The sequence below is a fragment of the Phycodurus eques genome, chromosome 5 (genome assembly GCF_024500275.1).
Source record: "Phycodurus eques isolate BA_2022a chromosome 5, UOR_Pequ_1.1, whole genome shotgun sequence".
In the NCBI taxonomy this organism is placed as follows: domain Eukaryota; kingdom Metazoa; phylum Chordata; class Actinopteri; order Syngnathiformes; family Syngnathidae; genus Phycodurus; species Phycodurus eques.
In genome coordinates, this window is record NC_084529.1 from 8849437 (window position 1) to 8875407 (window position 25971).

The 25971-nt window shown below is 42.7% G+C and overlaps 1 protein-coding gene across 1 annotated transcript; it reads right to left on the reverse strand.

Moving 5' to 3' along the window:
* Positions 1 to 25067, reverse strand: anpepb.1 (alanyl (membrane) aminopeptidase b, tandem duplicate 1). Its single transcript, XM_061676505.1, has 21 exons — positions 24764 to 25067; positions 21829 to 22135; positions 21051 to 21193; positions 20808 to 20944; positions 19718 to 19844; positions 18961 to 19115; positions 15000 to 15113; positions 14753 to 14896; positions 14543 to 14608; positions 13251 to 13316; positions 9907 to 10082; positions 9536 to 9612; positions 8481 to 8614; positions 8333 to 8388; positions 6977 to 7124; positions 2503 to 2594; positions 2073 to 2180; positions 1819 to 1986; positions 1583 to 1723; positions 497 to 578; positions 1 to 159 (listed from the first exon to the last, which is right to left on the reverse strand). The coding sequence occupies exons 1-21, from the start codon at positions 25065 to 25067 to the stop codon at positions 1 to 3; spliced, it is 2904 nt and encodes a 967-aa protein (XP_061532489.1).
* Between the last annotated feature and the right edge of the window lie 904 nt (positions 25068 to 25971).

Here is a 25971-nt window from a genome sequence, read left to right on the forward strand (position 1 = left end):
TCATAAAGGTTTTGCTTCCTCTTTGAACCATTCTAGAACACTGTTCTTGTTTTCTGCGATCCACTTCATGTTGGCGATGGTTCTCTCGATGGACTGATCCACTGCCAGGGTCCCGGAGCCAAAACCAACCCCGGAATGATCTTCTTTGAACCGCTTTAGCTGCAATGGCAAAAAAAAATATGGTATTGCTTATAAAGCAATGTTGAGCAGAATAATGTGTGACCTAGTTTCTTTTACAGGACTGATTGTTTACCACAGAAACAAAGAAATTATAATGTGATCAAGACTAACAGAAATGATTATTAGAGCATCTCTTATGTTAAGCTACAACTTGATAAGATTGAGTGGTGACTCACTCGTGCAATTATGTCAGAGATATTAGGGATGTGTCTATGTTATTATGCTACAGTAAGGAATGATACCCTACAACTGGTAAAATAACTAGACTGTTTGAGCACTTTGATAAAACAGTAGATAATAGTGTAGAAAATCGAACCTGTTGAAGCTCAAAATCACTGGAAAACCGCTTGGTGACTCCGTTGATGAGGTTGGAGAAGGAAAACGATCCACCTCCATATCTATGAGTGAGGAAAGACAAACATAATATTGTTAGTGCATAGTTTTAACTTCGTCCACTATATCAATCAAACGCTAATAGTAATAGTAGAAGGAAATATCTATGGAAAGGAATATGTTTTCTATTATTTAAGGAGTAAGGAGTAAAAAATCTAGTATGTACTTCAAAACAGTTTTTTTTTTTTTTTTTTAATAAAAAGGACTTGAAAGTGAATTTTGCTTGGGTCTGTTCTCGAGAAAAAAACAAGGACACTGAGCAAAGTATGTGGCGTCATCAACCAGAAATGTTAACTAAAAAAAAAACAACAACCACAAATACATGTAGTCTTGTAGTATTTTTTTTCTCTTTTCAATGAAGCCCTAATATTCATTTTAAGACTCCATCATGAACTATAAGTTTTTAAACATCTTATATTTTTTGTTATCTGTTTGCTGGGTTAGGTACCATATCCGTAAAGTAAGTGAATCATAGAATGGACCCTGCACACCCCATGAGCCTGTGAGGCACTAAAACCCAGCAATTATATTGGCGGGGGGATCCTGAAATATGTATTATAAATGAAATATATTGCTATAAATACAAAGTTCACAAAAGTCATATTGTCTAAAGGGCTCAAAAGTTGAAAAATAATTTCCAGCATGTTGTTTTTAAAGCACTGGATTGTTTTTATAACTTGAACATGCTGCACTCGCCCAAAGAGCAACAGTGCAGCAGAGTTTGAATTACAACAAGTCTCACAATGAGCTTGGCTGTAAAGCTGCTATTCACTTTTTATGTGTCACATGCATATGAACTGTGTTTGTGAGACCGTTTTATTGCTTTACGGTGTTGTAGTTAAATGTCATGTAAATAACTTACCCGACATACCATATAATGTAGTAGCTGTACAAAAAGCTGTGAAGCTCATTTCAGTACCTTTCAACTTTTATACTGTAAACTGATGTGGTTGCAATGATGAGCAGATTTTATTTGTCAAAACAAGGAATGAATAAGTACTATACTCACTGGGTAAAAATGTATGACCAACGAGCCCTGACAAAGTCCCAAGCCAGAGACTGTCCAATCACATTGTTGGCAATGTAGACAATGGTGGAGGTAGCATCCTGCTTTCGGATCATGTTGGGATCCAAAGTGTACTCCAGGTACCTGAGGAGACCCCACACCATTCATTTGCATTGTTTAAGAAACTTGTCACTCTGTGCTGTATAAAGTCCAATAATAGTGACGTGGGCTGAGCATACCTATTTAGGAGCCAAGGCTGCTTTGTGCAGGCCAGAGCAGCGCGGAGTTTTTCAGCTTCAGTAGCAATAGTAGCGATTTTAAATTCAGACCAAGCAAACTCCCACTCTTTCGCACCCCCTGCTGCGATGGCATTGCAGTACACAGTGGAACGTAGATTGGGGTGTATTCTGGAGACAGATGATGTTTTAGTAAACCAGAAACAGCAATAACTGCACAATAAGAAGATAAAATGGACACATCGCTATTCACTTACGGGTTTTTCTTCTCATCCATCCATTGCTTGAACCAGGTCTTGGTCTGTTCTTGACATTCCTGATGGCCTATTCTGCAAGCCTGACTGATGGCATTCACCTGATTGTACCTGCATGGCAATCCAAAGTTAGGAAGAACAGGTAAAGAATGCATTGCTATTGTAAGTGTGGTGGGTAAAATGATCAGAAATGCATTCTGTATGCTGGGCACTTGTGAGCATGGATAATAACATAAACTATGATTGAAAATGGGATATTTGATGATATATGCACATCGGCATGGCCGGCGATAGCGTAATGAAATTTTAAATAATGCCATGACAGTGCCATGATTTACTGCATGTGTCATTTGTCTCGTCTAATACCCAAGGTGACAGATTAAATCTTTGGTTCCAGGTGCAAAAGCAAATCTTTGCTTCAATCTTTACTCACTGGTCCATGTGTCCATCTGGTACTTCTGTCCAGTTTTTAGTGATGTCTTTGTAATGGTTAAACAGTGGGATGACCTGGTTCTTTAAATAATCCTAAAACAAACAAGAAGCTTGAATAATTGAGGAGCAAAGAGAACATAACATTGGGATGTGCATATAGTACATGCACATAAACAATACACATAATGCCTGGATCAGACTACAAGACAAATTTGGTCTTTCACAATGGCACGGCGTGTATGTCAAACTGCTGCCTTTAAATCCTGACGTATCTTGGTCAGACAATGGCAACACTACACAATGTGATATCAGTGACATCAGTGTATCCCGTCTTTTAGGATCACTGGGCTTTATCTTGTCAAGTCAAACATCATCGGGGAGCGGGACCAGAAAACTTCACCGCAACTGGATACAACCGTTACCATGGTGACAAATTGTCAAATAATGGATCGCTGCTTCAATGTTGTGGGGTAAAAAAAAAGGGGCGGGGGGAGTGCGGTGTCATCGGGTGCTCAGGAGATGACGTTCTGGGCTATCCATTCAAGGAATGCTTGAGGTATCATCACGTATTGTACATTTGATATAATACGGCTCGCAATCCGACAACAAAACATTACGTAGCCTAACAAGCTAGTGCGAGCACTAACGTTTGCACGTAAACATGCCGGCGTTCTGTTGAATCATGCTCTAAAGCTTCAGTAAACATTGGTTTGTGCGTATGAATAAATGTTGACAACGGTGACCAAGTATGCTGACAACGGCGAGCACGGGAGCCGAGGCGCCGGTCACAATACGCAATCCTATTGTTTGACGTCCAGGTGCACTGTCGAGAGTTCTTGATATTTCACACTGCATGGAAAATATCCCAAAAATCAAACATGCTAGACTTTTCATTTTGGCCATTGATTATGTCACACTACAAGAAGTTTTGTCGTTCCCGAAAAAATATGTCATGCCCGATCTGGGAAAGCCAATCAGGAAAATATTGGGGCTAAAATCTTGTAGTCTTCTTCTTCTTTTCCTTTCGGCTTGTCCCTTTAGAGGTCGCCACAGCGCGTCAACCTTTTCCATGTAAGCCTATTTCCTGCATCCTCCTCTCGAACACCAACTGCCCTCATGTCTTCCCTCACGACATCCTTCTCTTTGGTTTTCCTCTACCTCTCTTGCCTGGCAGCTCCATCCTCATCAACTTTCTACCAATATACTCACTATTTCCCCTCTTGACGTGTCCAAACCATCGAAGTCTGCTCTCTCTAACTTTGTCTCCAAAACATCAAACCTTGGCTGTCCCTCTGATGAGCTCATTTCTAATTATATCCAACCTGGCCACGCAGAGAGCGAACCTCAACATCTTCATTTCCGCCACCTCGAGCTCTGCTTCCTGTTGTCTCTTCAGTGCCACTGTCTCTAATCCGTACATCATGGCTGGCCTCACCACTGTTTTATAAACTTTGCCCTTCGTCCTAGCAGTGGTGACTCTTCTGTCACATAACACACCTGACACCTTCCTCCACCCGTTCCAACCTGCTTGGACCCATTTCTTCACTTCCTGACCACACTCACCATTGCTCTGGACGGTTGACCCCAAGTATTTAAAGTCCTCCACCCTTGCTATCTCTTCTCCCTGTAGCCTCGCTCTTCTCCCACCACCCCTCTCATTCATGCACATATATTCTGTCTTACTTCGGCTAATCTTCATTCATCTGCTTTCCAGTGCACGCCTCCATCTTTCTAACTGTTCCTCCATCTGCTCCCTGCTTTCACTGCAGATCACAATGTCATCTGCTCATCTGTCAGCCTATCCATCACTACTGCAAACAGGAAGGGGTTCAGGGCTGATCCCTGATGCAGTCCCACCTCCACCTTAAATTTGTCTGTTACACCTACAGCACACCTTACCACTGTTTTGCTGCCCTCGTACATGTCCTGTATTATTCTAACATACTTCTCTGCCACTCCAGACATCCGCATGCAGTACCACAGTTCCTCTCTGGGTACTCGTCATAGGCTTTCTCTAGATCTACAAAGACACAATGTAGCTCCTTCTGACCTTCTCTGTACTTTTCGATCAACATCCTGAAGGCAAATAATGCATCTGTGGTACGCTTTCTAGGCATGAAACCATAGTGTTGCTCGCAAATACTCACTTCTGTCCTGAGTCTAGCCTCCAATACTCTTTCTGATAACTTCATTGTGTGGCTCATCAACTTTATTCCTCTATAGTTCCCACAGCTCTGCACATCACCCTTGTTCTTAAAAATGGGCACCAGCACACTTTTCTTCCATTCCTCAGGCATCTTCTCACACGCTAGAATTCTATTGAACAAGCTGGTCAAAAACTCCACAGCCACCTCTCCTAGATGCTTCCATACCTCCGCAGGAATGTCATCAGGACCAACTGCCTTTCCATTTTTCATCCCCCTTACTAATCATTGCCACTTCCTGGTCCACCACACTTGTCTCTTCTACTCTCCCTTCTCTCTCATTTTCCTCATTCATCAACTCCTCAAAGTATTCTTTCCATCTATCCAGCAAACTACTGGCACCAGTCAACATATTTCCATCTGTATCATTAATCACTCTAACCTGCTGCACATCCTTCCCATCTCTATCCCTCTGTCTGGCCAACCTGTATAGATCTTTTTCTCCTTCTTTAGTGTCCAACCTGGCATACATGTCATCATATGCCTCTTGTTTAGCCTTTGGCACCTCTACCTTTGACCTATGTCGCATCTCAATGTATTCCTTTCGCCTCTCCTCGGTCCTCTCAGTGTCCCACTTCTTCTTAGCTAACCTTTTTACTTGTATGATTTCCTGTACTGTGAGGTTCCACCACCAAGTCTCCTTCTCTCGTTTCCTGCCAGAAGATACACGAAGTACTCTCCTGCCTGCCTCTCTGATCACCTTGGCTGCAGTGGTCCAGTCTTCTGGAAGCGCCTCCTGTCCACCGAGAGCCTGTCTCACCTCTTCACAAAAAGCTGCACAACACCCGTCCTGTCTCAGCTTCCACCACATGGTTCTATGCTCTGCCTTTGTCTTCCTAATTTCCTCCCCACCACCAGATTCATCTTACACACCACCATCCTATGCTGTCTAGCCACACTCTCCTCTACCACTACCTTACAGTCAGTAACCTCCTTCAGATTACATCGTCTGCACAAGATGTAATCCACCTGCGTGTTTCTACCTCCGCTCTTGTAGGTCACCCTATGTTCCTGTCTCTTCTGGAAAAAAGTGTTCACTACAGCCATTTGCATCCTTTTTGCAAAGTCTACCACCATCTGTCCCTCCAAGTTCCTTTCCTGGATGTCGTACTTACCTATTACTTCTTCATGACCCCTGTTTCCTTCACCAACATGTCCATTACAATCTGCACCAATCACGACTCTCTCTCTGTCTGGGATGCTCAGAACTACTTTGTCTAGCTCCTTCCAGAATTTCTCTTTCACCTCTAGGTCACATCCTACCTGTGGGGGATAGCCAATAATCACATTATACATAACACCCTCAATTTCAAGTTTCAGCCTCATCACTCGATCTGATACTCTTTTCACGTCCAAGACATTCTTAGCCAATTCTTCTTTTAAAATAACCCCGACTCCTTTTCTCTTCCCATCTACACCATGGTAAAATAATTCAAACCCTGCCTCTAAATTTATAGCCTTACTGCCGTTCCACCTGGTCTCCTGAACACACAATATATCAACCTTTCTCCTAATCATCATGTCAACCAAATCCCGAGAATTTCCTGTCATAGACCCAAAGTTCAAAGTCCCCACATTCAGTTCTAGGCTCTGTGCTTTCCTCTTCTCTTTCTGCCGAAGAACCCGCTTTCCACCTCTTCTTCTTCTTCGACCCACAGTAGCTGAATTTCCACCTGCAGGTTGACGGCACCGGTGGCGGACATTGTTATATTCCACGACTGAGGAATTCTTTGGATGAACACTCGGATTTGTTTGGCAAAGTTTTAAGCCGGATGCCCTTCCTGACGCAACCGTCTGCATTTATTCGGGCTTGGGACCGGCCTACAGTTTGCACTGGCTTGTGCCCCCCAGAGGGCTGCATTAGTCTGTAGTCTGATCTAGGCATAAATCTGGCAATATCTGGTTCTTTAATCTGGCAGCTCCTGCTAAAACTCCTCTGGGGAGTTTTCTACAAAATGCTGGAATGTGTCTGTGGGAATATTTGGCAATTCATTCAGAAGAACATTCAATATGTGAATTCAGAGGGCACTGGTGTTAGATCAGAATCTCTGTGTTGGTTCATCCAAAAGTGCCAGTCAAGGCGCTCCTTGCCAAAGTAATCTATCCATGCCTTTATGGGACTTGCTTTGAGGCTTTCACCAACCTTTTCCCACAACGTTCAAATCATAGAATTGTCTTGAATGTCTATTCAGGGGCTACTAAGGCAACTACTTCCTCATTTAATCAATGTAGTGCATTTATTGCAATTCTTATGAAACAAAGAAAGCTCACCTGCATGGGACCGTAAACCTCACTACGGTCAAACATGAGGTAGAAGAAGTCCAGGTTCTTCAGGGCTGACTCCCAGGGCATGTATTCCCTCTCCTTATGCAGATACTTGGTGGTTTTAAGAGCCAGTACCGTGGGGATGATCTTTGCCCTTTTTGGATTAAAAGCATTGGGAGCATATATATATATATATATATCATATCTCAGCTGCATATTTAATACATGACAACATCAGATGTGTACATGAGAAGCTGCTGTGTGCTTATTTATTTTTTTATCCATCTAAAGGTAGGATTGCCTATTTTTCTAGTAAGTCATTATCTGTGTAGTGCAGTAAGTTAATTTTAATTATAAACACTCATTGCATTATAATTATCTTTGATTAAATTCTATGTATGTATGCATGCATGTATCAGTGGCAGCTGGTTCAATAAGGGCGCTAGGGGCACCGCCCAACTGGTCAGCGGAGTCACTACCTTGAAAGAGGAAAAACCTCAATTTAAATCAAATATCATAAAAATATAAATGTTATGTATGTGTCGTTGTAGTGGTGCATTCGCCTGACTTTGATGCAGGCAGCGTGGGTTGATATTTTAATCATTTTGTCTGGAAAATGTGATTGTCACAACAGCAGTATTTGCAAATATGCTGAACACTCACATTAATAATAAAAGAAACAACAAAGTAAAAACAATAGTATAATTTGCAAACTCCACACAGGCGGGGACCGGGGATTGAACTGTGAGGCTGACGCTCTAACCAGTCGGCCACCGTGCCGCCATATATATATAGTAGGCTTTACACGATCAGGATTTTTGGGGCCGATCGCCGATCTGCGAGTTTAAAAACCCGATAACTGATCACCGATCCAATCACAAGATGGAGCAATGTGTCGATTTAAATGACTTGTTCGTTTACTGGATATACTTGTGTACTGCATACCTTCAAAAGTATTCTCTAGCATTTCAGACAAAAGGTAAAACAATGACCTCTAGGGGCCATTCAAGGATTGGCCACTGACATAAATTTAACTTTTCAGTCAGGTCAAACCCACATTACAACATGGCAAATAATGGGTGCTAACTTAGTGTAATTCATTTACTTTATTGTAATTAAATTACTTTGCACACACCGAAACTTTAGAGCAATAATAATAATACATACAATTAATGGCTTTTTTCCCCAGAGAGTAGAAGCTACAAACTCCAATGGTCTAATTGTTCAAATGATCATTTCATTATGAATCATTTAAATATTACTTTTAAATTCCAAGCAGATAATTTGATGATGATTTTTTTTTTAAATTTTTTTTTAATGGAACTGAATGTTTGTTATTCACGCATTACAAAGAATGTGTACCTGGCCAAGTTGAAGGCGTCATCCACTAACTGAGCTCTGTTGATCCCTGATATGTCCTTGGGGAAAATATAACAAAAGTCTTATCGCTTGACAAAAACTCATCAAAATATGGAGAGAAACAAAGTGATGATGTCACAAAGTGTCTTACAGAATGGCTGGTGCTCAAAACCTCCAGGAGCCTCTCCCAGTTCCCTTGGTCATAGTTAACTCTGTAGTAACCCACAACATCAAGATTGGCCAAGAGCCAATCAGACCCTGATACCTTCATTGAGTCTATTGTATCTAGAAAAGAAAGTGAACATGCGTTAGTCACTTTTGTTAGCCTTCACTACATGCACAAGGCTTATAAAGATAGTGGCAGTGTGAAGAGGCCATTTGACATAACTTGATACTGTAGGTGACAATACATTCACAGACTTCAACTGAACACCTATAAGAGAGCTGACAGATCTGTAAAAAAAAAAAAAAATTCTGTCTTTCCTCAGATATTTACTTTTGATGGACATTGTCAGAGATATTCATGTGACTATTTGTAGACTATTTATAAATCTCCTGACTTTTGATGCTTTTTCCCGAGACCTCCAGCTTTGGTTTGCAATGTGCGATACTAAGAATAGAAGGAAAACCAAAGAACTGGGGGTTAGGATGGCGAGAGAATTTAAAAATATTTGCGTTCCTTTTTTTCTTTGTTGAATTCACTTTGCCATCCTATTGCTATGTTGCAATACTACTTTTGGAGCTCATGCAGATATGCGCTATGCTAATGTGCCGGGGTAGAGAATATAGGACTGGGAAGGTTACTGCAGTAAAGGTAATTACAGATGCCTCGTGGCACCATGTGTTATTTTTTCTCATGAAGGAAAAATGGAGGAATCCATTTGAGAAAAGGCATTTGTTTATTTGTTTGGACTGCACACCTGATGGCTTATTGAGACATGATGACTACTATTTCTATAATAATGTAGTCTTATATTGATAAATACAATTTTATCTGTAAATTGTACAATGGATGGACACCAGCATATCTACTCACCTGCATGTCTTTACTTTATCAACAGTAGTTCATTTGCTGGTGCAATAAAATGCACGGGGAATTATGCAGGGAGATGATAAGGCTATATCTTTGTATAATTTTGCAGTTATAAACCTAATGCTGATATGGCCCAGGATGAAAATTTGTTTGAAACTACAAATACATATTACCTGTTTTTTTAGGCAACCATAGTAGATTTTGGGTGATTCCAGTCTTCATCCACCTGATGGGTATAATCCATTCATAACTGCAAAAGACAATTAATTACATATACAAATTTGTTGGACCACTACTAAAATAATTTTGTCTTTCTTTATAGTTAATTAGCCCAGTAAGTAGAAGCTCTGTAACCAATTTGTATTGTTAAAATATAATTGTGTCTGTTATTCTTTAATTTTTAACAAAATATTCTGAATTTATGTATTAAGACCAAATTGAAGTTATTCACTTGCAGAAAGAAGGTTTTAGCGGTTGATTGTTATGTCTGTATTTGGTTGAAAAAGACCTCCCTGAACTACTTCAAACTGAACACAGTTCATACTTGAAAGGAGATGGTACAGTAACTTCAGAGTCCGGATCCAGGAGGAAATGCTTTTGAGTTATAACTCCATTTGTCGCATTGATTGTCACCACGGGAAAGCCCATCTGCAGCACCCATGTGTTCATGATGTTATGAACAGTTTCAGGAAGATCACCGTGGCCAGCATTGTCAACAGCCTGCAGAGACAGAATTGTTTTCTTCTTTGTTCAATTGACTCACAAATTACCATCTGTTGCTGTGATGTATGATGTCTGATCTACCAACAGCTACGCCATCGATTCCCAATCACTGCTGCTGCGCATTAGTGTGCCGTAAAAGATCATTAGATGTTACGTGCGGATGTGTCCAATTTGATAGGCAGAAACATGAAATTAACCTGTGGATTCATCATTTTATACAGTCAGCATACATGTATACTTTTGGTGAAATTTGTGTCTGTTGGTTTACTGTGACATTTTCCTAATGTCCCCTCCTTGAGCCGTCACCTTATCGTGGTGGAGGGGTTTGTGTGTCCCAATGATCCTAGGAGCTAAGTTGTCTGGGGCTTTATGCCCCTGGCAGGGTCACCCATGGCAAACAGAAGACAAATTATGGACTCAGGTTTCCCTTGGCCAGACGCGGGTCACCGGGGCCCCCCTCTGGAGACAGGCCTGGAGTTGGGGATCGAAGGAGAGCGCCTGGTGGCCGGGCCTGCACCCATGGGGCCCAGCTGGGCACAGCCCGAAAGGGTAACGTGGGTCCCCCATGGTGTCTATAACGAACACCATGTTCAAGCATAAGGGTGTCCACACGTGCACTTGGCACCAGGACACCCAAGGTCGCAGTTCGATGATCGACTTTGTGGTCGTGTCATCGGACTTGCGGCCGCATGTCTTGGACACTAGGGTAAAGAGAGGGGCGGAGCTGTCAACTGATCACCACCTGGTGGTGAGTTGGCTCCGATGGTGGGGGAAGATGCCGGTCCGACGTGGCAGGCCCAAACGTATTGTGAGGGTCTGCTGGGAACGTCTGGCGGAATCCCCTGTCAGAAGGACTTTCAACACCCACCTCCGACAGAACTTTGCTCATGTTCCGGGGGAGGCGGGGGACATCGAGTCCGAGTGGACCATGTTCCGTGCCTCCATTGCTGAGGCGGCCGACCGGAGCTGTGGCCGTAAGGTGGTCGGTGCCTGTCGTGGCGGCAATCCCCGAACCCGTTGGTGGACACCAATGGTGAGGGATGCCGTCAAGCTGAAGAAGGAGTCCTATCGGGCCTTTTTGGCCTGTGGCACTCCTGAGGCAGCTGATGGGTACCGGCTGGCCAAGCAGAATACAGCTTTGGTGGTCGCTGAAGCAAAAACTCGGGAATGGGAGGAGTTCGGTGAGGCCATGGAGAAAGACTTCCGGACGGCTTTGAGGAAATTCTGGTCCACCATCCGACGTCTCAGGAGGGAAAGCAGTGCACCATCAACACTGTGTATAGTGGGGATGGGGCGCTGCTGACCTCGACTCGGGACATTGTGAGCCGGTGGGGAGAATATTTCGAAGACCTCCTCAATTCCACTGACACGCCTTCCCATGAGGGAGCAGAGTCTGGGTTCTCTGAGGCGGGTTCTCCTATCTCTGGGGTTGAGGTCGCCAAGGTGGTTAAAAAGGTGGCAAGGCCCCAGAGGTGGATGAGATTCGCCCGGAGTTCCTCAAGGCTCTGGATGTTGTAGGGCTGTACTGGTTGACACGCCTCTGCAACATCGCGTGGACATCGGGGACAGTGCCTCTGGATTGGCAGACTGGGGTGGTGGTCCCCCTTTTTAAGAAGGGGGACCGAAGGGTGTGTTCCAACTACAGGGGGATCACACTCCTCAGCCTCCCTGGTAAGGTCTATTCAGGGGTGCTGGAGAGGAGGGTCCATCGGGAAGTTGAATACCAGATTCAGGAGGAGCAGTGTGGTTTTCGTCCTGGCCGTGGAACCGTGGACCAGCTCTACACCCTTGGCAGGGTCCTCGAGGGTGCATGGGAGTTCGCCCAACCAGTCTACATGTGTTTTGTGGACTTGGAGAAGGCGTTCGACCGTGTCCCTCGGGTGGCCCTGTGGGGGGGGTGTTAGATACAAGGCTTCCCTTTGTCACCGATTCTGTTCTTAACTTTTATGGACAGAATTTCTAGGCGCAGCCGAGGCATAGAGGGGGTCCGGTTTTGTGGCCTCAGTATTGCATCTCTGCTTTTTGCAGATGATGTGGTTCTGTTGGCTTCATCAAGCCGTGACCTCCAACTCTCATTGGAGCAGTTCGCAGCCGAGTGTAAAGCGGCTGGGATGAGAATCAGCACCTCCAAATCTGAGACCATGGTCCTCAATTGGAAAAGGGTGGCGTGCCCTCTCCAGGTCGGGGATGAGATCCTGCCCCAGGTGGAGGAGTTCAATTATCTTGGGGTCTTGTTCACGAGTGAGGGAAGAATGGAACGGAAGATCGACAGGCGGATCGGTGCAGCGTTGGCAGTGATGCGGACTTTGTATCGATCCGTTGTGGTAAAGAAGGAGCTAAGCCGAAAGGCGAAGCTTTCGATTTACCGGTCGATCTACGTTCCTACCCTCACCTATCGTCACGAGCTGTGGGTCGGGACCGAAAGAACGAGATCCCGGATACAAGCTGCCGAAATGAGTTTCCTCCGCAGGGTGTCCGGGCTCTCCCTTAGAGATAGGGTGAGAAGCTCTGTCATCCGGGAGGATCTCAGAGTAGAGCCGTTGCTCCTTCACATCGAGAGGAGCCAGATGAGGTGGCTGGGGCATCTGATTCGGATGCCTCCCGGACGCCTCCCCGGTGAGGTGTTCCGGGCACGTCCCACCGGGAGGAGACCCCGGGGACGACCCAGGACACGCTGGAGAGACTACATCCTTCGGCTGGCCTGGAAACGCCTCGGGATCCCCCTGGAAGAGATGGATGAAGTGGCTGGGGAAAGGGAAGTCTGGGCGTCCCTGCTAAAGTTACTGCCCCCGCGACCCGACCTCGGATAAGCGGTAGAAGATGGATGGATGGATGGATTTTCCTAATGTAAGAAATAAAGTATGTACCTTGGCTAGACTGAGCTACACACCCATGGTGCCAACACTAACAAAATCAACTGCCCCCATATGAACCAGGCCAAGATATTGGAAACAAATTTATTATAGTTAAGGAAATTACAACAAGCTTTCGGGGAAAAAGACTTAGACTTAAGGGGGAGCCAAGTATTTGTTTATATGGGCAACACACACGGCAAGTAATTTGGACACTGCGCCGAGTAGAGCGGAGGCCACTATTTTTAGATACAGGGTAAGTCCTCGTTTTTTTTTTCCAATTAATATATTTGATACATAAAAAAATACTTGCCATTTCCAGATGGTTCCACAGGTCTGTATAAACTGCATTTCCAAATGCAAATGTCGCCAGGTAAGTCTAAAAGGACATGAACAGAGAAAAGGTAAAAGACAGTGGATCAATACTCTAAATGTCTAGAATGCTTTTTTCCTGGCAACCTTAGAATTGTTTATTTTAATCTCCGACCCAGCATATTTTTGTAGAGTGCTATATTGGTTTAGTTCGGTAAACCATCGTACTTACATTGAAATATCTACTTTTAAAGCGGAAGTTTGCACGCCCCCCAGCAAAAAAAAAAACAAACAAAAAAAAGTTTTTGTCATATTTTTTTAAACAGTCATTATGACATGACAGTAGTACATGATAAATATGATCTGTGGGGGAAAAAAACTCTGACCCCATCTTGTGCCTCTAATTTGATATACAAAAAAAAAAAAAAGGAAAAACAACCAATCAGACAGAAGGTGTGATCAATGAGATGTCAATCATTCATTGCAAACTCGCAGGCACATCCCCGTGGCATCTTGCTCATCTGTTGCCTTGTGACCCCCCGCCTAAAAATATCTAAGTCGTGATGGAGTGTTACTATAATAGTAAATGTTATCAGTTTGAAGTTTTATTCTTAGAAAATTGCTCGCGCCATCTTTTTGACTTGGGATGGGTTGCAAATGGACAATTGTACCCAGGGCCGCCGCTCCCTAAAAGCAGAGCACGAACTGAGCGTTGGGCCTCATCCTCCGTGAGGGGCCACATTTTGGCTGAGGGGATGCATTTAATGCAATAATTTGATGACAAGTTATATTGCGGTTCCTTTTCGAGTCGTAGAAGTCAAACATGAGATAAAACCTGCGATGAGCTGCTAAAAGTCTTGTATCTTTCAACAACTGTTGCTGAATGAGTCTACAGTGCTTGTACAGCAGTTTATCAAAAGTAAAAATGTATATGCCTGGAAGAACTGCTGTGCTTGGGATTTAAAGCATATGATTGTAAGTTATCAAAACTGCAGGCCATGTTGGTGAGTTCAGAATAATGCTGATTTACGTGATTATTTTTCACCAGCACCATCAATGCAGGACTGACGACCATTCATTAAATAGCTTGTTCATACCGCATGTGTTAATTGGATGAAAACGAGGGGTAAAATGACCAGTTGGTGGTTATATATAAACTTTAGCCAATAAACTGGCTGTAATTTTTGTGATTGTGGTATTTATTACTCTATTTTTTACATGTCATGCTTGTCTTAATTCGGCACTTGCTCTTAAAGGCACTTAGAACATGTAAGCATAGCCAGTTATCCTTACCCTGAGGCCCATTGTGAAGACCTCCTCAGTCAGGAAATCTGACAACATCCTCAAAACAGATGCGCCCTAAAGATGAAGGAATAAAGTCACGAATAATGTGTACATTCTGCTTATCTGCTGATTACCAAATAAAAATATGTTGATTTGTTTCAGTTGGAGAAATATTAAAAGTACAAAGGTATGTGAGAAAGGCCTGATGTGTGAGGTCACCTTGCTGTATGAAATGGCGTCAAACAGCTCACTGATTTGTGCTGGTTTCTGGATATCTTCTTCTTTTGAGGACAAAGGGTGAGATGAGGCCAAGCCGTCAATGGCAAACACCCTGTGCATGTCACTGAGCACAATAAGATCTTTCTGTTGAAACATGAGAAACTACTGTCACTAATCAGTAGTTGATCAAACTCATTATCATCCAAGATTAGACAGATTATGAAAAAATACGAATACAAATACTCACCACATTCCAGTCAGGTTCAGCTTCGTGAGCTCCGAGGTACTCAACATATGAGGCAAAACCTTCATTCAGCCACAAGTCATTCCACCACCTCAGGGTGACCAGATTCCCGAACCACTAAAGAGCACAAAAAGAAAAAATAAAGGGGAAACTACTACTAACAAACTAATGATGTCACACATGGAATCTTGTAAGATCTATCTATAGTCAAATCTAGAAATATGTTGCATAGATTCATTAGGATTTGCCTTTACACACCACCATAATAGATTTTTGAAACCAAACAAGATGTGTTTGAAGTGCAGATTTAAATGTTGATGTTATGGCAAGGGCATGTGCTGTATGGCTGCTAAGGGGATGCGCTCACTGTTGTTTATTGGTATTGTGATTGCTGGCAGAAGTAACAAGATTAATTCTGCTCTGTTATTTGTGCCTATGCACCAAACAGCAGTTCAGAGTACCCACACTTTTTGGAGTCCTTGGAAGGGGTGCTGAAGAGCGCTCCTGCTGGGGACTCCCTCGTTCTGCTGGGGGAATTCAATGCTCACGTGAGCAATGACATTAAGACCTGGAAGGGTGTGATTGGGAGTAAGTGATTGGGACCTTACCAGAAGCCGAGTGGTGTTCTGTTATTGGACTTCTGTGCTCGTCACAGATTGTCCATAACAAACACCATGTTCAGATATAACGGTGTCCACATGTGCACGTTGCACCAGGACACCCGAGGCCGCAGTTCAACGATCGACTTTGCGGTTGTGTAATCAGACCTGCAGCCCGTATGTCTTGGACACTTGAAGAGAGGGGCAGAGTTGTCAACTGATCACCACCTGGTGGTGTGTTGGCTCCGATGATGGCGAAGATGCCGGTCCGACATGGCAGACCCAAATGTATTGTGAGGGTCAGCTGGGAACGTGTGGCAGAGTCTCCCATGAGAAAAAGTTTCAACTCCCACCTGAGGTAGACTTTTGCCCATGTCCTGGGGACAGCGGGGGCATTGAGTCTGAGTGGTCCCTATTCTACGGCATTGAGTCTGAGTGGTCCCTATTCTACGCCGCCATTGTTAAGGTGACTGACTGGAGATTTGTCGGTAAGGTGGTCAGTGCCTGTCATGGCAGCAATTCCCCCACTCGTTGGTGGACACCCCCAGTAAGGGATGCTGTCAAGCTGAAGAAGGAGTCCTATCGGGCCTTTTTGGCCTGTGGGACTCTGGAGGCATCTGATGGGTACCGGTAGGCAAAAACTTGGTCGTGGGATGAGTTTGGTGAGGCCATGGAGAACGACTTCCATATGGCTTTAGGAAATTCTGGTCCACCATCTAGCGTCTCAGAAGGGGGAAGCAGTGCACTGTGGATAGTGGAGCTGCTGACCTCAACTCGGGAAGTTGTGTTGTTGTTGTGAAGTTGTGAGTCGGTGGGCCGAATACAATGTACTTGAAAGACATCAATTCCACCGACACGCCTTCCCATGAGAACGCACAGCCTGGAGACTGAGGCGGGCTCTCTTATCTCTGGGGTTGAGGTCACTGAGGTGTTTAAAAAGCTCCTTGGTGGAAGCACTTGATTTACCGGTTGATCTATGTTCCGACCCTAACCTATGGTCACAAGCTGTGGGTTGTGACCAAAAGAACAAGATAGTGGATACAAGTGATTGAAATTAGTTTCTGCCGCAGGGTGTCCGGGCCTTCCCTTTGATATAGGGTAAGAATCTCGATTATCTGGGAAGGGCTCAGAGTCAAGCCACTGCTCCTCCACATCAAGAGGAGACAGATGAGGTGGCTCAGTCATTTCATTCGGATGCCCTCTGGATGCCTCCCAAGTGACAACCCAGGACACGCAGGAGAGACTACGTCTCGCGGTCATCTTGGGAACGGCTCTGGATCCCCCCAAAAGAGCTGGATGAAGTGGCTGACGAGAGGGAAGTCTGGGCTTCTCTGTGAAAGCTGCTGCCCCTTGTAAGCTGACCTTGGATAAGCAGAAGTAGATGGATGGATGGACGGACACATGGATGGACAGACAGACGGACGGACGGACAGATTGATGGACAGACAGACGGATGGACGGATGAATGGATGGACTTGGCGTTTGGACAAAATGTGTACTCATTTGGATCTGGTTCATGTATCCACCATGGGGTGTTTTGGCAAAAAACTGATAGAGGTTGAGCAAGAAACGGAACCCCTAACAGATTGGAGTACATCTCGATCCTAGAGTACGTATGCAAAAGTAGCATGTCATATGGATTGTAAATACAACCCCAATTGCAATGAAGTTGGGACGTTGTGTTAAACATAAATAAAAACAGAATACAATGATTTGAAAATCATGTTCAACCTGTATTTAATTGAATACACTACAAAGACAAGATATTTAATATTCAAACTGATCAACTTTATTGTTTTTAACAAATAATCATTAACTTAGAATTTTATGGCTGCAACACATTCCCAAAAACCTGGGACAGGTGGCAAAAAAGACTGAGAAAGTTGAGGAATGCTCATCAAACACCTGTTTGGAACATCCCACAGGTGAACAGGCTAATTGGGAACAGGTGGGTGATTGGGTATAAAAGGAGCTTCCTTGAATTGCTCAGTCATTCACAAGCAAAGATGGGGCGAGGTTCACCTCTTTGTGAACAAGTGCGTGAGAAAATAAGAAAATAGTCGAGCAGTTTAAGGACAATGTTCCTCAACATACAATTGCAAGGAATTTAGGGATTTCATCATCTATGGTCAAAGATATTATCCAAAGATTCAGAGAATCTGGAGAAATCACTGCATGTAAGCGGCAAGGCCCAAAACCAACATTGAATGCCTGTGACCTTCGATCCCTCAGGCGGCACTGCATCAAAAACCAACATCAATGGGTAAAGGATATCACAACATGGGCTCAGGAACACTTCAGAAAACCAATATCAGTTAATACAGTTCGGCGCTACATCCGTAAGTGCAAGTTGAAACTCTACTATGCAAAGCAAAAGACATTTATCAACAACACCCAGAAACGGTGTGAAACGGTGTGAAATGGACTGATGCAAAGTGGAAAAGTGTTCTGTGGTCCGACGAGTCCACATTTCAATTTGTTTTTGGAAATTGTGGACGTCGTGTCCTCCGGGCCAAAGAGGAAAAGAACCATCCGGTCTGTTATGGACGCAAAATTCAAAAGCCAGCATCTGTGATGGTATGGGGCCGTGTTAGTGCCAATGGCATGGGTAACTTACACATCTGTGAAGGCACCATTAATGCTGAAAGGTACATTCAGGTTTTGGAGAAACATATGCTGCCATCCAAGCAATGTCTTTTTCATGGAGGCCCCTGCTTATTTCAGCAGGACAATGCCAAACCACATTCCGCACGTGTTACAACAGCGTGGCTTCGTAGTATAAGAGTGCGGGTACTAGACTGGCCTGCCTGCAGTCCAGACCTGTCTCCAATTGAAAATGTGTGGCGCATTATGAAGCGTAAAATATGACAACGGAGACCCCGGACTATTGAACAGCTGAAGCTGTACATCAAGCAAGAATGGGAAATAATTCCAACTACAAAGCTTCAACAATTAGTGTCTTCAGTTCCCAAACGTTTATTGAATGGTGTTTAAAGAAAAGGTGATGTAACACAGTGGTAAACATGACCCTGTCCCAGCTTTTTTGGAACGTGTTGCAGCCATAAAATTCTAAATTCATGATTATTTGTTAAAAACAATCAGGTTTATCAGTTTGAACATTAAATATCTTGTTTTTGTAGTGTATTCAATTAAATATAGGTTGAACATGATTTGCAAATCATTGGAATTGGGGTTGTAGAATATCCTTTCATAATTACAGATTGTTCTTTTTATTCATAATTGGTTTCACCTAATTTGTCACACACTTGCATCTACCACACGTGCTTAAAAGGTGACCTTTCCGGCCATACTGCTACCTTAAGTGTTTGGAAAAGGGTGTGATGTTAACCACTATATAAACTAACCATGTGAGCCAGTTCATGACTGATGATGGATGCAATCCTCTCCTTGTTTCCGTTGGAGGAGAAGTCTTCATCATAGAGGAGAGCTGTCTCTCTGTAGGTGATTAGACCCCAGTTCTCCATGGCTCCAGCGTTAAAGTCTGGCAGGGCTATCTGATCTGCATTCAGGAAGAGGACAATAAAATAAATAGTTAGTGTCTGCAATAGAATGACTTGATCCTGTTAAACGCTTTAATTTTATTTTATATTTTTTTAATAACTTTTATAATTTTATAATATAGTTATATTGCGGTTCCTCTTCGAGTCATAAAAGTCAAACACGAGATAAAACCTGTGATGAGCTGATAAAAGTCTTGTATCTTTCAACAACTGTTGCTGAATGAGTCTACAGTGCTTGTACAGCAGTTTATCAAAAGTAAACATTTATGTCTGGAAAAACTGCTGTGCTTGGGATTGAAAGCCTATGATTGTAAGTTATCAAAACCGCAGGCCATGTTGGGGAATTCAGAAAAATGCTGATTTACGTGACTATTTTTCACTTCATTTACATTGTTTATAGCTCATTCTGATTACAAGTTATGTTTATACCCCCCTTGCCAAGTAGAGGGGAAATTCCAAATTTTGATTTGAAAGACAAATGCCCTTCACCTCTGCATAAATATAAAACTGTAACATACTTTAATCATCTGCCCAAGAAGAAAATTCCTTGATAGGTTGTTTAACTTTACCCTTTGAAGTAAATACTGTGCATTTGACTTACCTGACTTAGGCAGAGGGTATCTGGATTTGTAATACCTCTCAAAAAAATTCAGGATTGTGCCAGTTTTGTTAAGTGCATACATTCCTTGGCCAGCTTCAATAGCATTCTTGCGGGCAAAGATCCGGATCTAAACCAACAAAACAGAGAACATAAACTAACGCACAAAATTAAACACATAACATTAAGTTAAATCCATCAAATTAACTTGAATGCAAGCCTCAATAATATAATACTAGAAAAACTGCATTTTGTAAATATTTAAAAAGTGTAAACCTGAGTTTACTTTGTATCATTCAAACATTTACCAAAATTTATCGGTGTGGGAGTGCGCATGTCACATGAGACTCTGTTATTGCTCAGGTTCGTTAAGCATAGTCAGGTCTGCTGTCACTGTCCCACTGCGTGTGAGTCCCTGCAAGTGTGGCGAGTTGAAGTCACTCAGCAACTGAATCCCATCTGCAATCAGCTGCCCTTAAAATGGCCTCGTACTCCACCGGAGCGCCAAATTGTCAATATTCAACATCCAGCAACTCAGTCTATTTGTGTTTGAAACATTGAATGCCAAACAACCATTCCACCAATTGTGTGAATAAATATTCCATCATCTCAAACTGTTTGTTCCCTTTCATTCCCACACTTGGGTCCTCCTTCACCGGAACCCTGACAATCAAGGGTTTAATTCTCTGTGTGGCTTTAAGTTTTTCTTTTGTATTCCAAAAGAAGGACGAACCTAAGTACTCACCATATACTATTTTTAATGTTAACATTGTTTAATGTATTTGAACACTTGGTATGACTGTTAACAATGCTTAACTGTGACTTTTGTAAACATCGCCTGTCAACAGTTTGACCCCGAAACTGATTATTTTTATTTCTGCCATGTTTCCAAATCGGAGGTCAAAAAGCATCCTGGAATGCATTGTAAGAATCTCAAAAGGTTCCACTGTGTTTTGTTCATTTTGAACATTATTGTTACCCACTGAATAAAATGCAAAAAATACATTTAGAAGATCATTATACTTTAGTAATCTCAACAATAAACATCAAAGTAGAAATATAATTTTTGGAATTGCTGAATTTAATACTTTACCGTGACATTATTAACGGTGTTGTTTATGTAGGAAAAGTCACTGACAATAAACGCCAAAAGATAGGTGGACATTTTCTCAGTTGGTTCAAAAACTGTCATTTGTAGAGGCTGACCATGAATGATGACATTGTTGGTTTCTGCAGAAAACATTATGACAGATTGTAACCAATTGGCACCCAAATTTTTTTTATAAATAAATAGACAATAGATTCTGGATGAAAGATCACTGCAGTGTGTCTCAACCTTTTTGTTCGCCATTAGAGAGTGCCACAGTCCTATGGTCGTGTATCAGAGTGATGTGGAAAACTGCTTTCATAGCTGGCTCATCAAAACAAGGGAAGGCCTTCCTGGCATCTGTTGGCTGCATCTGAGTTGTTGCAACAATCCTGAACAATAAAGCACATATTAAACTCATCATTTCACTGCATTCTCTGAAAAAGCTCGACTTGTAAACAAGTGTATTAGAGAGGAATGATATTCCATCTATCCATTTTCTGTAATGTTTCTCCTGCTCAGGGTCACAGCAGGGGCTGGAGTTTATCTCAGCTGTTTTCAGGCAAAAGGCGGAATACACTCTCAGCTGATCAGTCAATCACAGCGTGCTTGCGATGGGCGCATAATGTGGGAATTGTCCTATGATAGCTGCACACTTGTTGGCTACTGTATATGAATCTCTACACTTCCATTAGGTCTGGGGATCGTAAAAAAAAATAAATAAATAAAAAAAAAAAATATATATATATATATATATATATATATTTATTTATTTATATTATTTTTTTCCCCCCATAAAATCATAAAGAACTAATGGGAATACTTTTGTCCACATTTCCTGCTCACATTTCCCGCAGTGACAGGTGAGAAGTTGATTTTTATCAACCATGTCAAGTGCAATAAAGAGTAGTATAGATAAGAAAACAGAGAAGCAAATTGTTATCTTACACACGTGAAGGGTTATTGAAGTGTCATGCGTTTTTTTCCACTTTAATTCATACACATTCATAGAAACAGGTGCACATACCTTTTCACTCCCTCTTCCATGTATTCACTTCTATAGAAGCCTCCAAGGTCATCAGCCAGCTCTCCAGTGAAATTCGTTTCAAGCCTGTACCGGTGGTCCTTCATCAATTTACCGTCCAACTCAAGGACCAGGTACTGAGTCTCTTTCTTGAGCCAGGACGATACTATTGAGGGAGCTTTGGTTCCGCTATCCAACGCGATGAGCTGTGCCATTTGGTCATTCTCATATTTGCTGTGGTTCAGCTTATTGGAGTGGAGAAGAATCAGATTCGTCTCCTCAGCACATGTAAACTCAACACTGGAATGACCTACAATGACATTCAGTGTAATATGATGGAAAGAAGGGGAAGATGACTAAATGAAAATTATGATCTAAAACGATGTTAAATAAATGTAATCACATAAAATGCGTGTCATAATAATACAGCGGACATAATTAAGTCGATAAAGGATATCATGTCTCAAAACTTCATCCTAGAATTTATGGATTCTTTCAGAATTAAGGTTACATAGGCCACCTTGGGGCAGCACGGTGACCGACTGGTTAGCACAGGTGTGTCAAACTCATTTTTGTCGCAGGCCACATTGTAGTGACGGGTTCTCTCAGAGGGCCGTTGACTGTGAAACCATATAAATGTTTTATATGGCTTCACAGTCAATTTGTTGTGTGTATGTAATATTATTACATACACACAACAAATTGATGGATACCTAATTTTGGAATCAGAAGTCAAGGATAATAGTTTGTTCAACTATTGTTCAAAGTTACTGTAAACAGAAAATGCTTGCAATGTCTTAACGATACTATTCATTGTTATTATTTTATAAGAATTTGAGCAAGAATCATGGAAGTTGACACAGATATTTTGCTTTCGCGGGCCACATGAAATGACTCGGTGGGCCAGATTCGGCCCCCGGGCCTTGAGTTTGACACCTGTGGGTTAGCACATCGGTCTCGCAGTTCTGAGGACACATTAGCATTAGCATTAGCTTAACCAAACCCATTACTACGTAATATACGCCACACAGGTTACAGAATGATGCCATCGACATGAACCATCCATCCATCCATTTTCTGAGCCGCTTGTCCTCACTAGGGTCGCGGGCGTGCTGGAGCCTATCCCAGCTATCATTGGGCAGGAGGCACGGTACACCCTGAACTGGTTGCCAGCCAATCGCAGGGCACATACAAACAAACAACCATTCACACTCACATTCACACCTACGGGCAATTTAGAATTGTGCCAGTAACCTACCATGCATGTTTTTGGGGATGTGGGAGGAAGCCGGAGTGCCCGGAGAAAACCCACGCTGGCACGGGGAGACCATCCAAACTCCACACAGGCGGGGCCAGGGATTGAACCCCGGTCCTCAGAACTGTGAGGCAGACGCTCTAACCAGTCGTAACACCGTGCCGCTAACATGAACCAATAACTTATCAGTGTAGTTGAAGCCACATTAAATGAGCAACTTAGTGCACACTTGACATACCAACACAGGCCAACTGGTTAGCACATCTGCCTCACGGTTCTGAGGACCGGGGTTCAAATCCCGGCCCCGCTTGTGTGGAGTTTCTCCGGGTACGCCGGTTTCCTCCCACAACATGGACGCAAAGTTCAAAAGCCAGCATCTGTGATGGTATGGGGCTGTGTTTGTGCCAACTGCATGGGTAACTTACACATCTGTGAAGGCATCATTCATGCTGAAAGGTACATACAGGTTTTGGAGAAACATATGCTGCCATCCAAGCAACGTCTTTTTCAGTGACGCCCCTGCTGATTTCAGCAAGACAATACCAAACCACATTCTCCACGTGTTACAGCAGCGTGGCTTCGTAGTATAAGAGTGCGGGTACTAGACTGGCCTGCCTGCAGTCCAGACCTGTCTCCCATTGAAAATGTGTGGCGCATTATGAAGCGTAAAATACGACAATGGAGAACCCGGACTGTTGTTGGTAAGAATTCCACCTACAAAGCTTCAACAATTAGTGTCCTCAGTTCCCAAACGTTTATTGAATGTTGTTAAAATAAAAGGTGGTTAACATGACCCTGTCCCAGCCATAAAATTCTAAGTTAATGATTATTTACTAAAAACAATAAAGTGTTTAAACAAATCAAGGAAGCTCCTTTTATACCCAATCATGGTACCCACCTGTTCCCAATTAGCCTGTTCACCTGTGGCATGTTCCAAACAGGTGTTTGATGAGCATTCCTCAACTTTCTCAGTCTTTTTTGCCACCTGTGCCAGCTTTTTGGGAATGTGTTGCAGCCATAAAATTCTAAGTTAATGATTATTTGCTAAAAACAATAAAGTTGATCAGTTTGAACATTCAATATCTTGTCTTTGTAGTGTATTCAATTAAATATAGGTCGAACGTGATTTGCAAATCATTGTATTCTGTTTTTAATTTATGTTTAACACAATGTCCCAACTTCATTGGAATTGGGGTTGTATTTACTGCACCTTCACTGTGGATTGTATGACAAACAATGACGTCCCAGTCATTTTCCTCAATATGTTAGAAGTCACCCGTCTGTATGGCAAATTGCTACTAGATAGATGGGCTGCTGCCTCTGCAAGTTATCAACTATGGAAGATTGCTTGTTTATAATCATTGTTGCCTACAAAGTAGCTATTATTGGTTTGATTAAATGACTGTAGTCTGATTACCTACCTGGATACAGTCATGTATTACATTATAAGTAATATGATGCAATGCAATAATACTTTGCATTACTGCAGTTAAAGGATGTGTCTGTTTCCCAAATAAAAATCCCTTTCGTTAATGTTGGACTTAACTCTACATTCTCTGTGGAAAATGCATACTTAAAATCACAACAATGAACAGCAGTTGGCTAAGAAAATTGACACTTGTATAAAAATGAGTACTATTCAACAGGAACAGTATTGAGAAGATTGATAAATATAGACTTTACCTGTAAAGATATAGAGTCCAGTCATTGGATCTGGAGTAAGCCGAGGCCACAGTGAGACATTATAGATTTCTGGTACCAGGCTCTTGGGAAGTCGATATTTGTCCCAAGGATTGTTGGACGGGGCAGTTGTCGTGGTAGGGGGTTTGGATGTACTTCCTTCGTTTGTTGGGGACACTTGATTATCATTTTTAGCTTTTTCCTGGGAGTAAACAACACTCAAAGCTATTATAGTGGCCACAGCTCCAGCTCCAAGAATAATACAAACTACCCCAACCCCTTTACTGATAAAGAACCCTTTCCCCATTTCTCCGCCTGAAGCTGCACGCACTCTGAAGCAATGCATGCAATAAAAGGAGAAAAGACCAACTTTTATATGTAGCCCAGCACAGCATTTCTCCTCCCTTTTTACTCTCGCAGGTGATGCATTAACAGTGACATTTAACTCAACCAACCAGGCGCCAAAGGGGGACTTCATTACTACGACCATTAGTAACAATCTGCAAAACTTGTTTGTACTTAGGAATTGCAATTCGTAAGTAGCAACAAGTATTGCGGACAGCACAGCCGAATCTCATGTGGGTCACCTATCAGGATTAAGACATAAATTCAAGATTTATCCATCTGTAAATAAAAATACATTAAAAACATTATCATAGCAACTACTAAGATGCAACTTCTTACTGTATGTACCTTTTTGTACAAGTTATAAAGTTCAGAATGAAAATTGAAAGTTCAGAAAAAAATACGAATACATAATTGAAAGTTCAGAAAAAAATACGAATACATAAAGATGATAAAACAGTTTGTGACATTTAAAAATAACAATCTTTTTAAATGATCATTACAGTTTGGCCCAGACATACAGTAAATCCATCCATCCATTTTCTGAGCCGCTTCTCCTCACTAGGGTCGCGGGCGTGCTGGAGCCTATCCCAGCTGTCATCGGGCAGGAGGCAGGGTACACACTGAACTGGTTGCCAGCCAATCGCAGGGCACATACAAAAAAACAACCATTCGCACTCACAGTCACACCTACGGGCAATTATGAGTCTCCATTTAATGCATGTTTTTGGGATGTGGGAGGAAACCGGAGTGCCCGGAGAAAACCCACACAGGCACGGGGAGAACATGCAAACTCCACACAGGCAGGGCAGGGGATTGAACCCGGGTCCTCAGAACTGTGAGGCTGACGCTCTAACCAGTCGGCC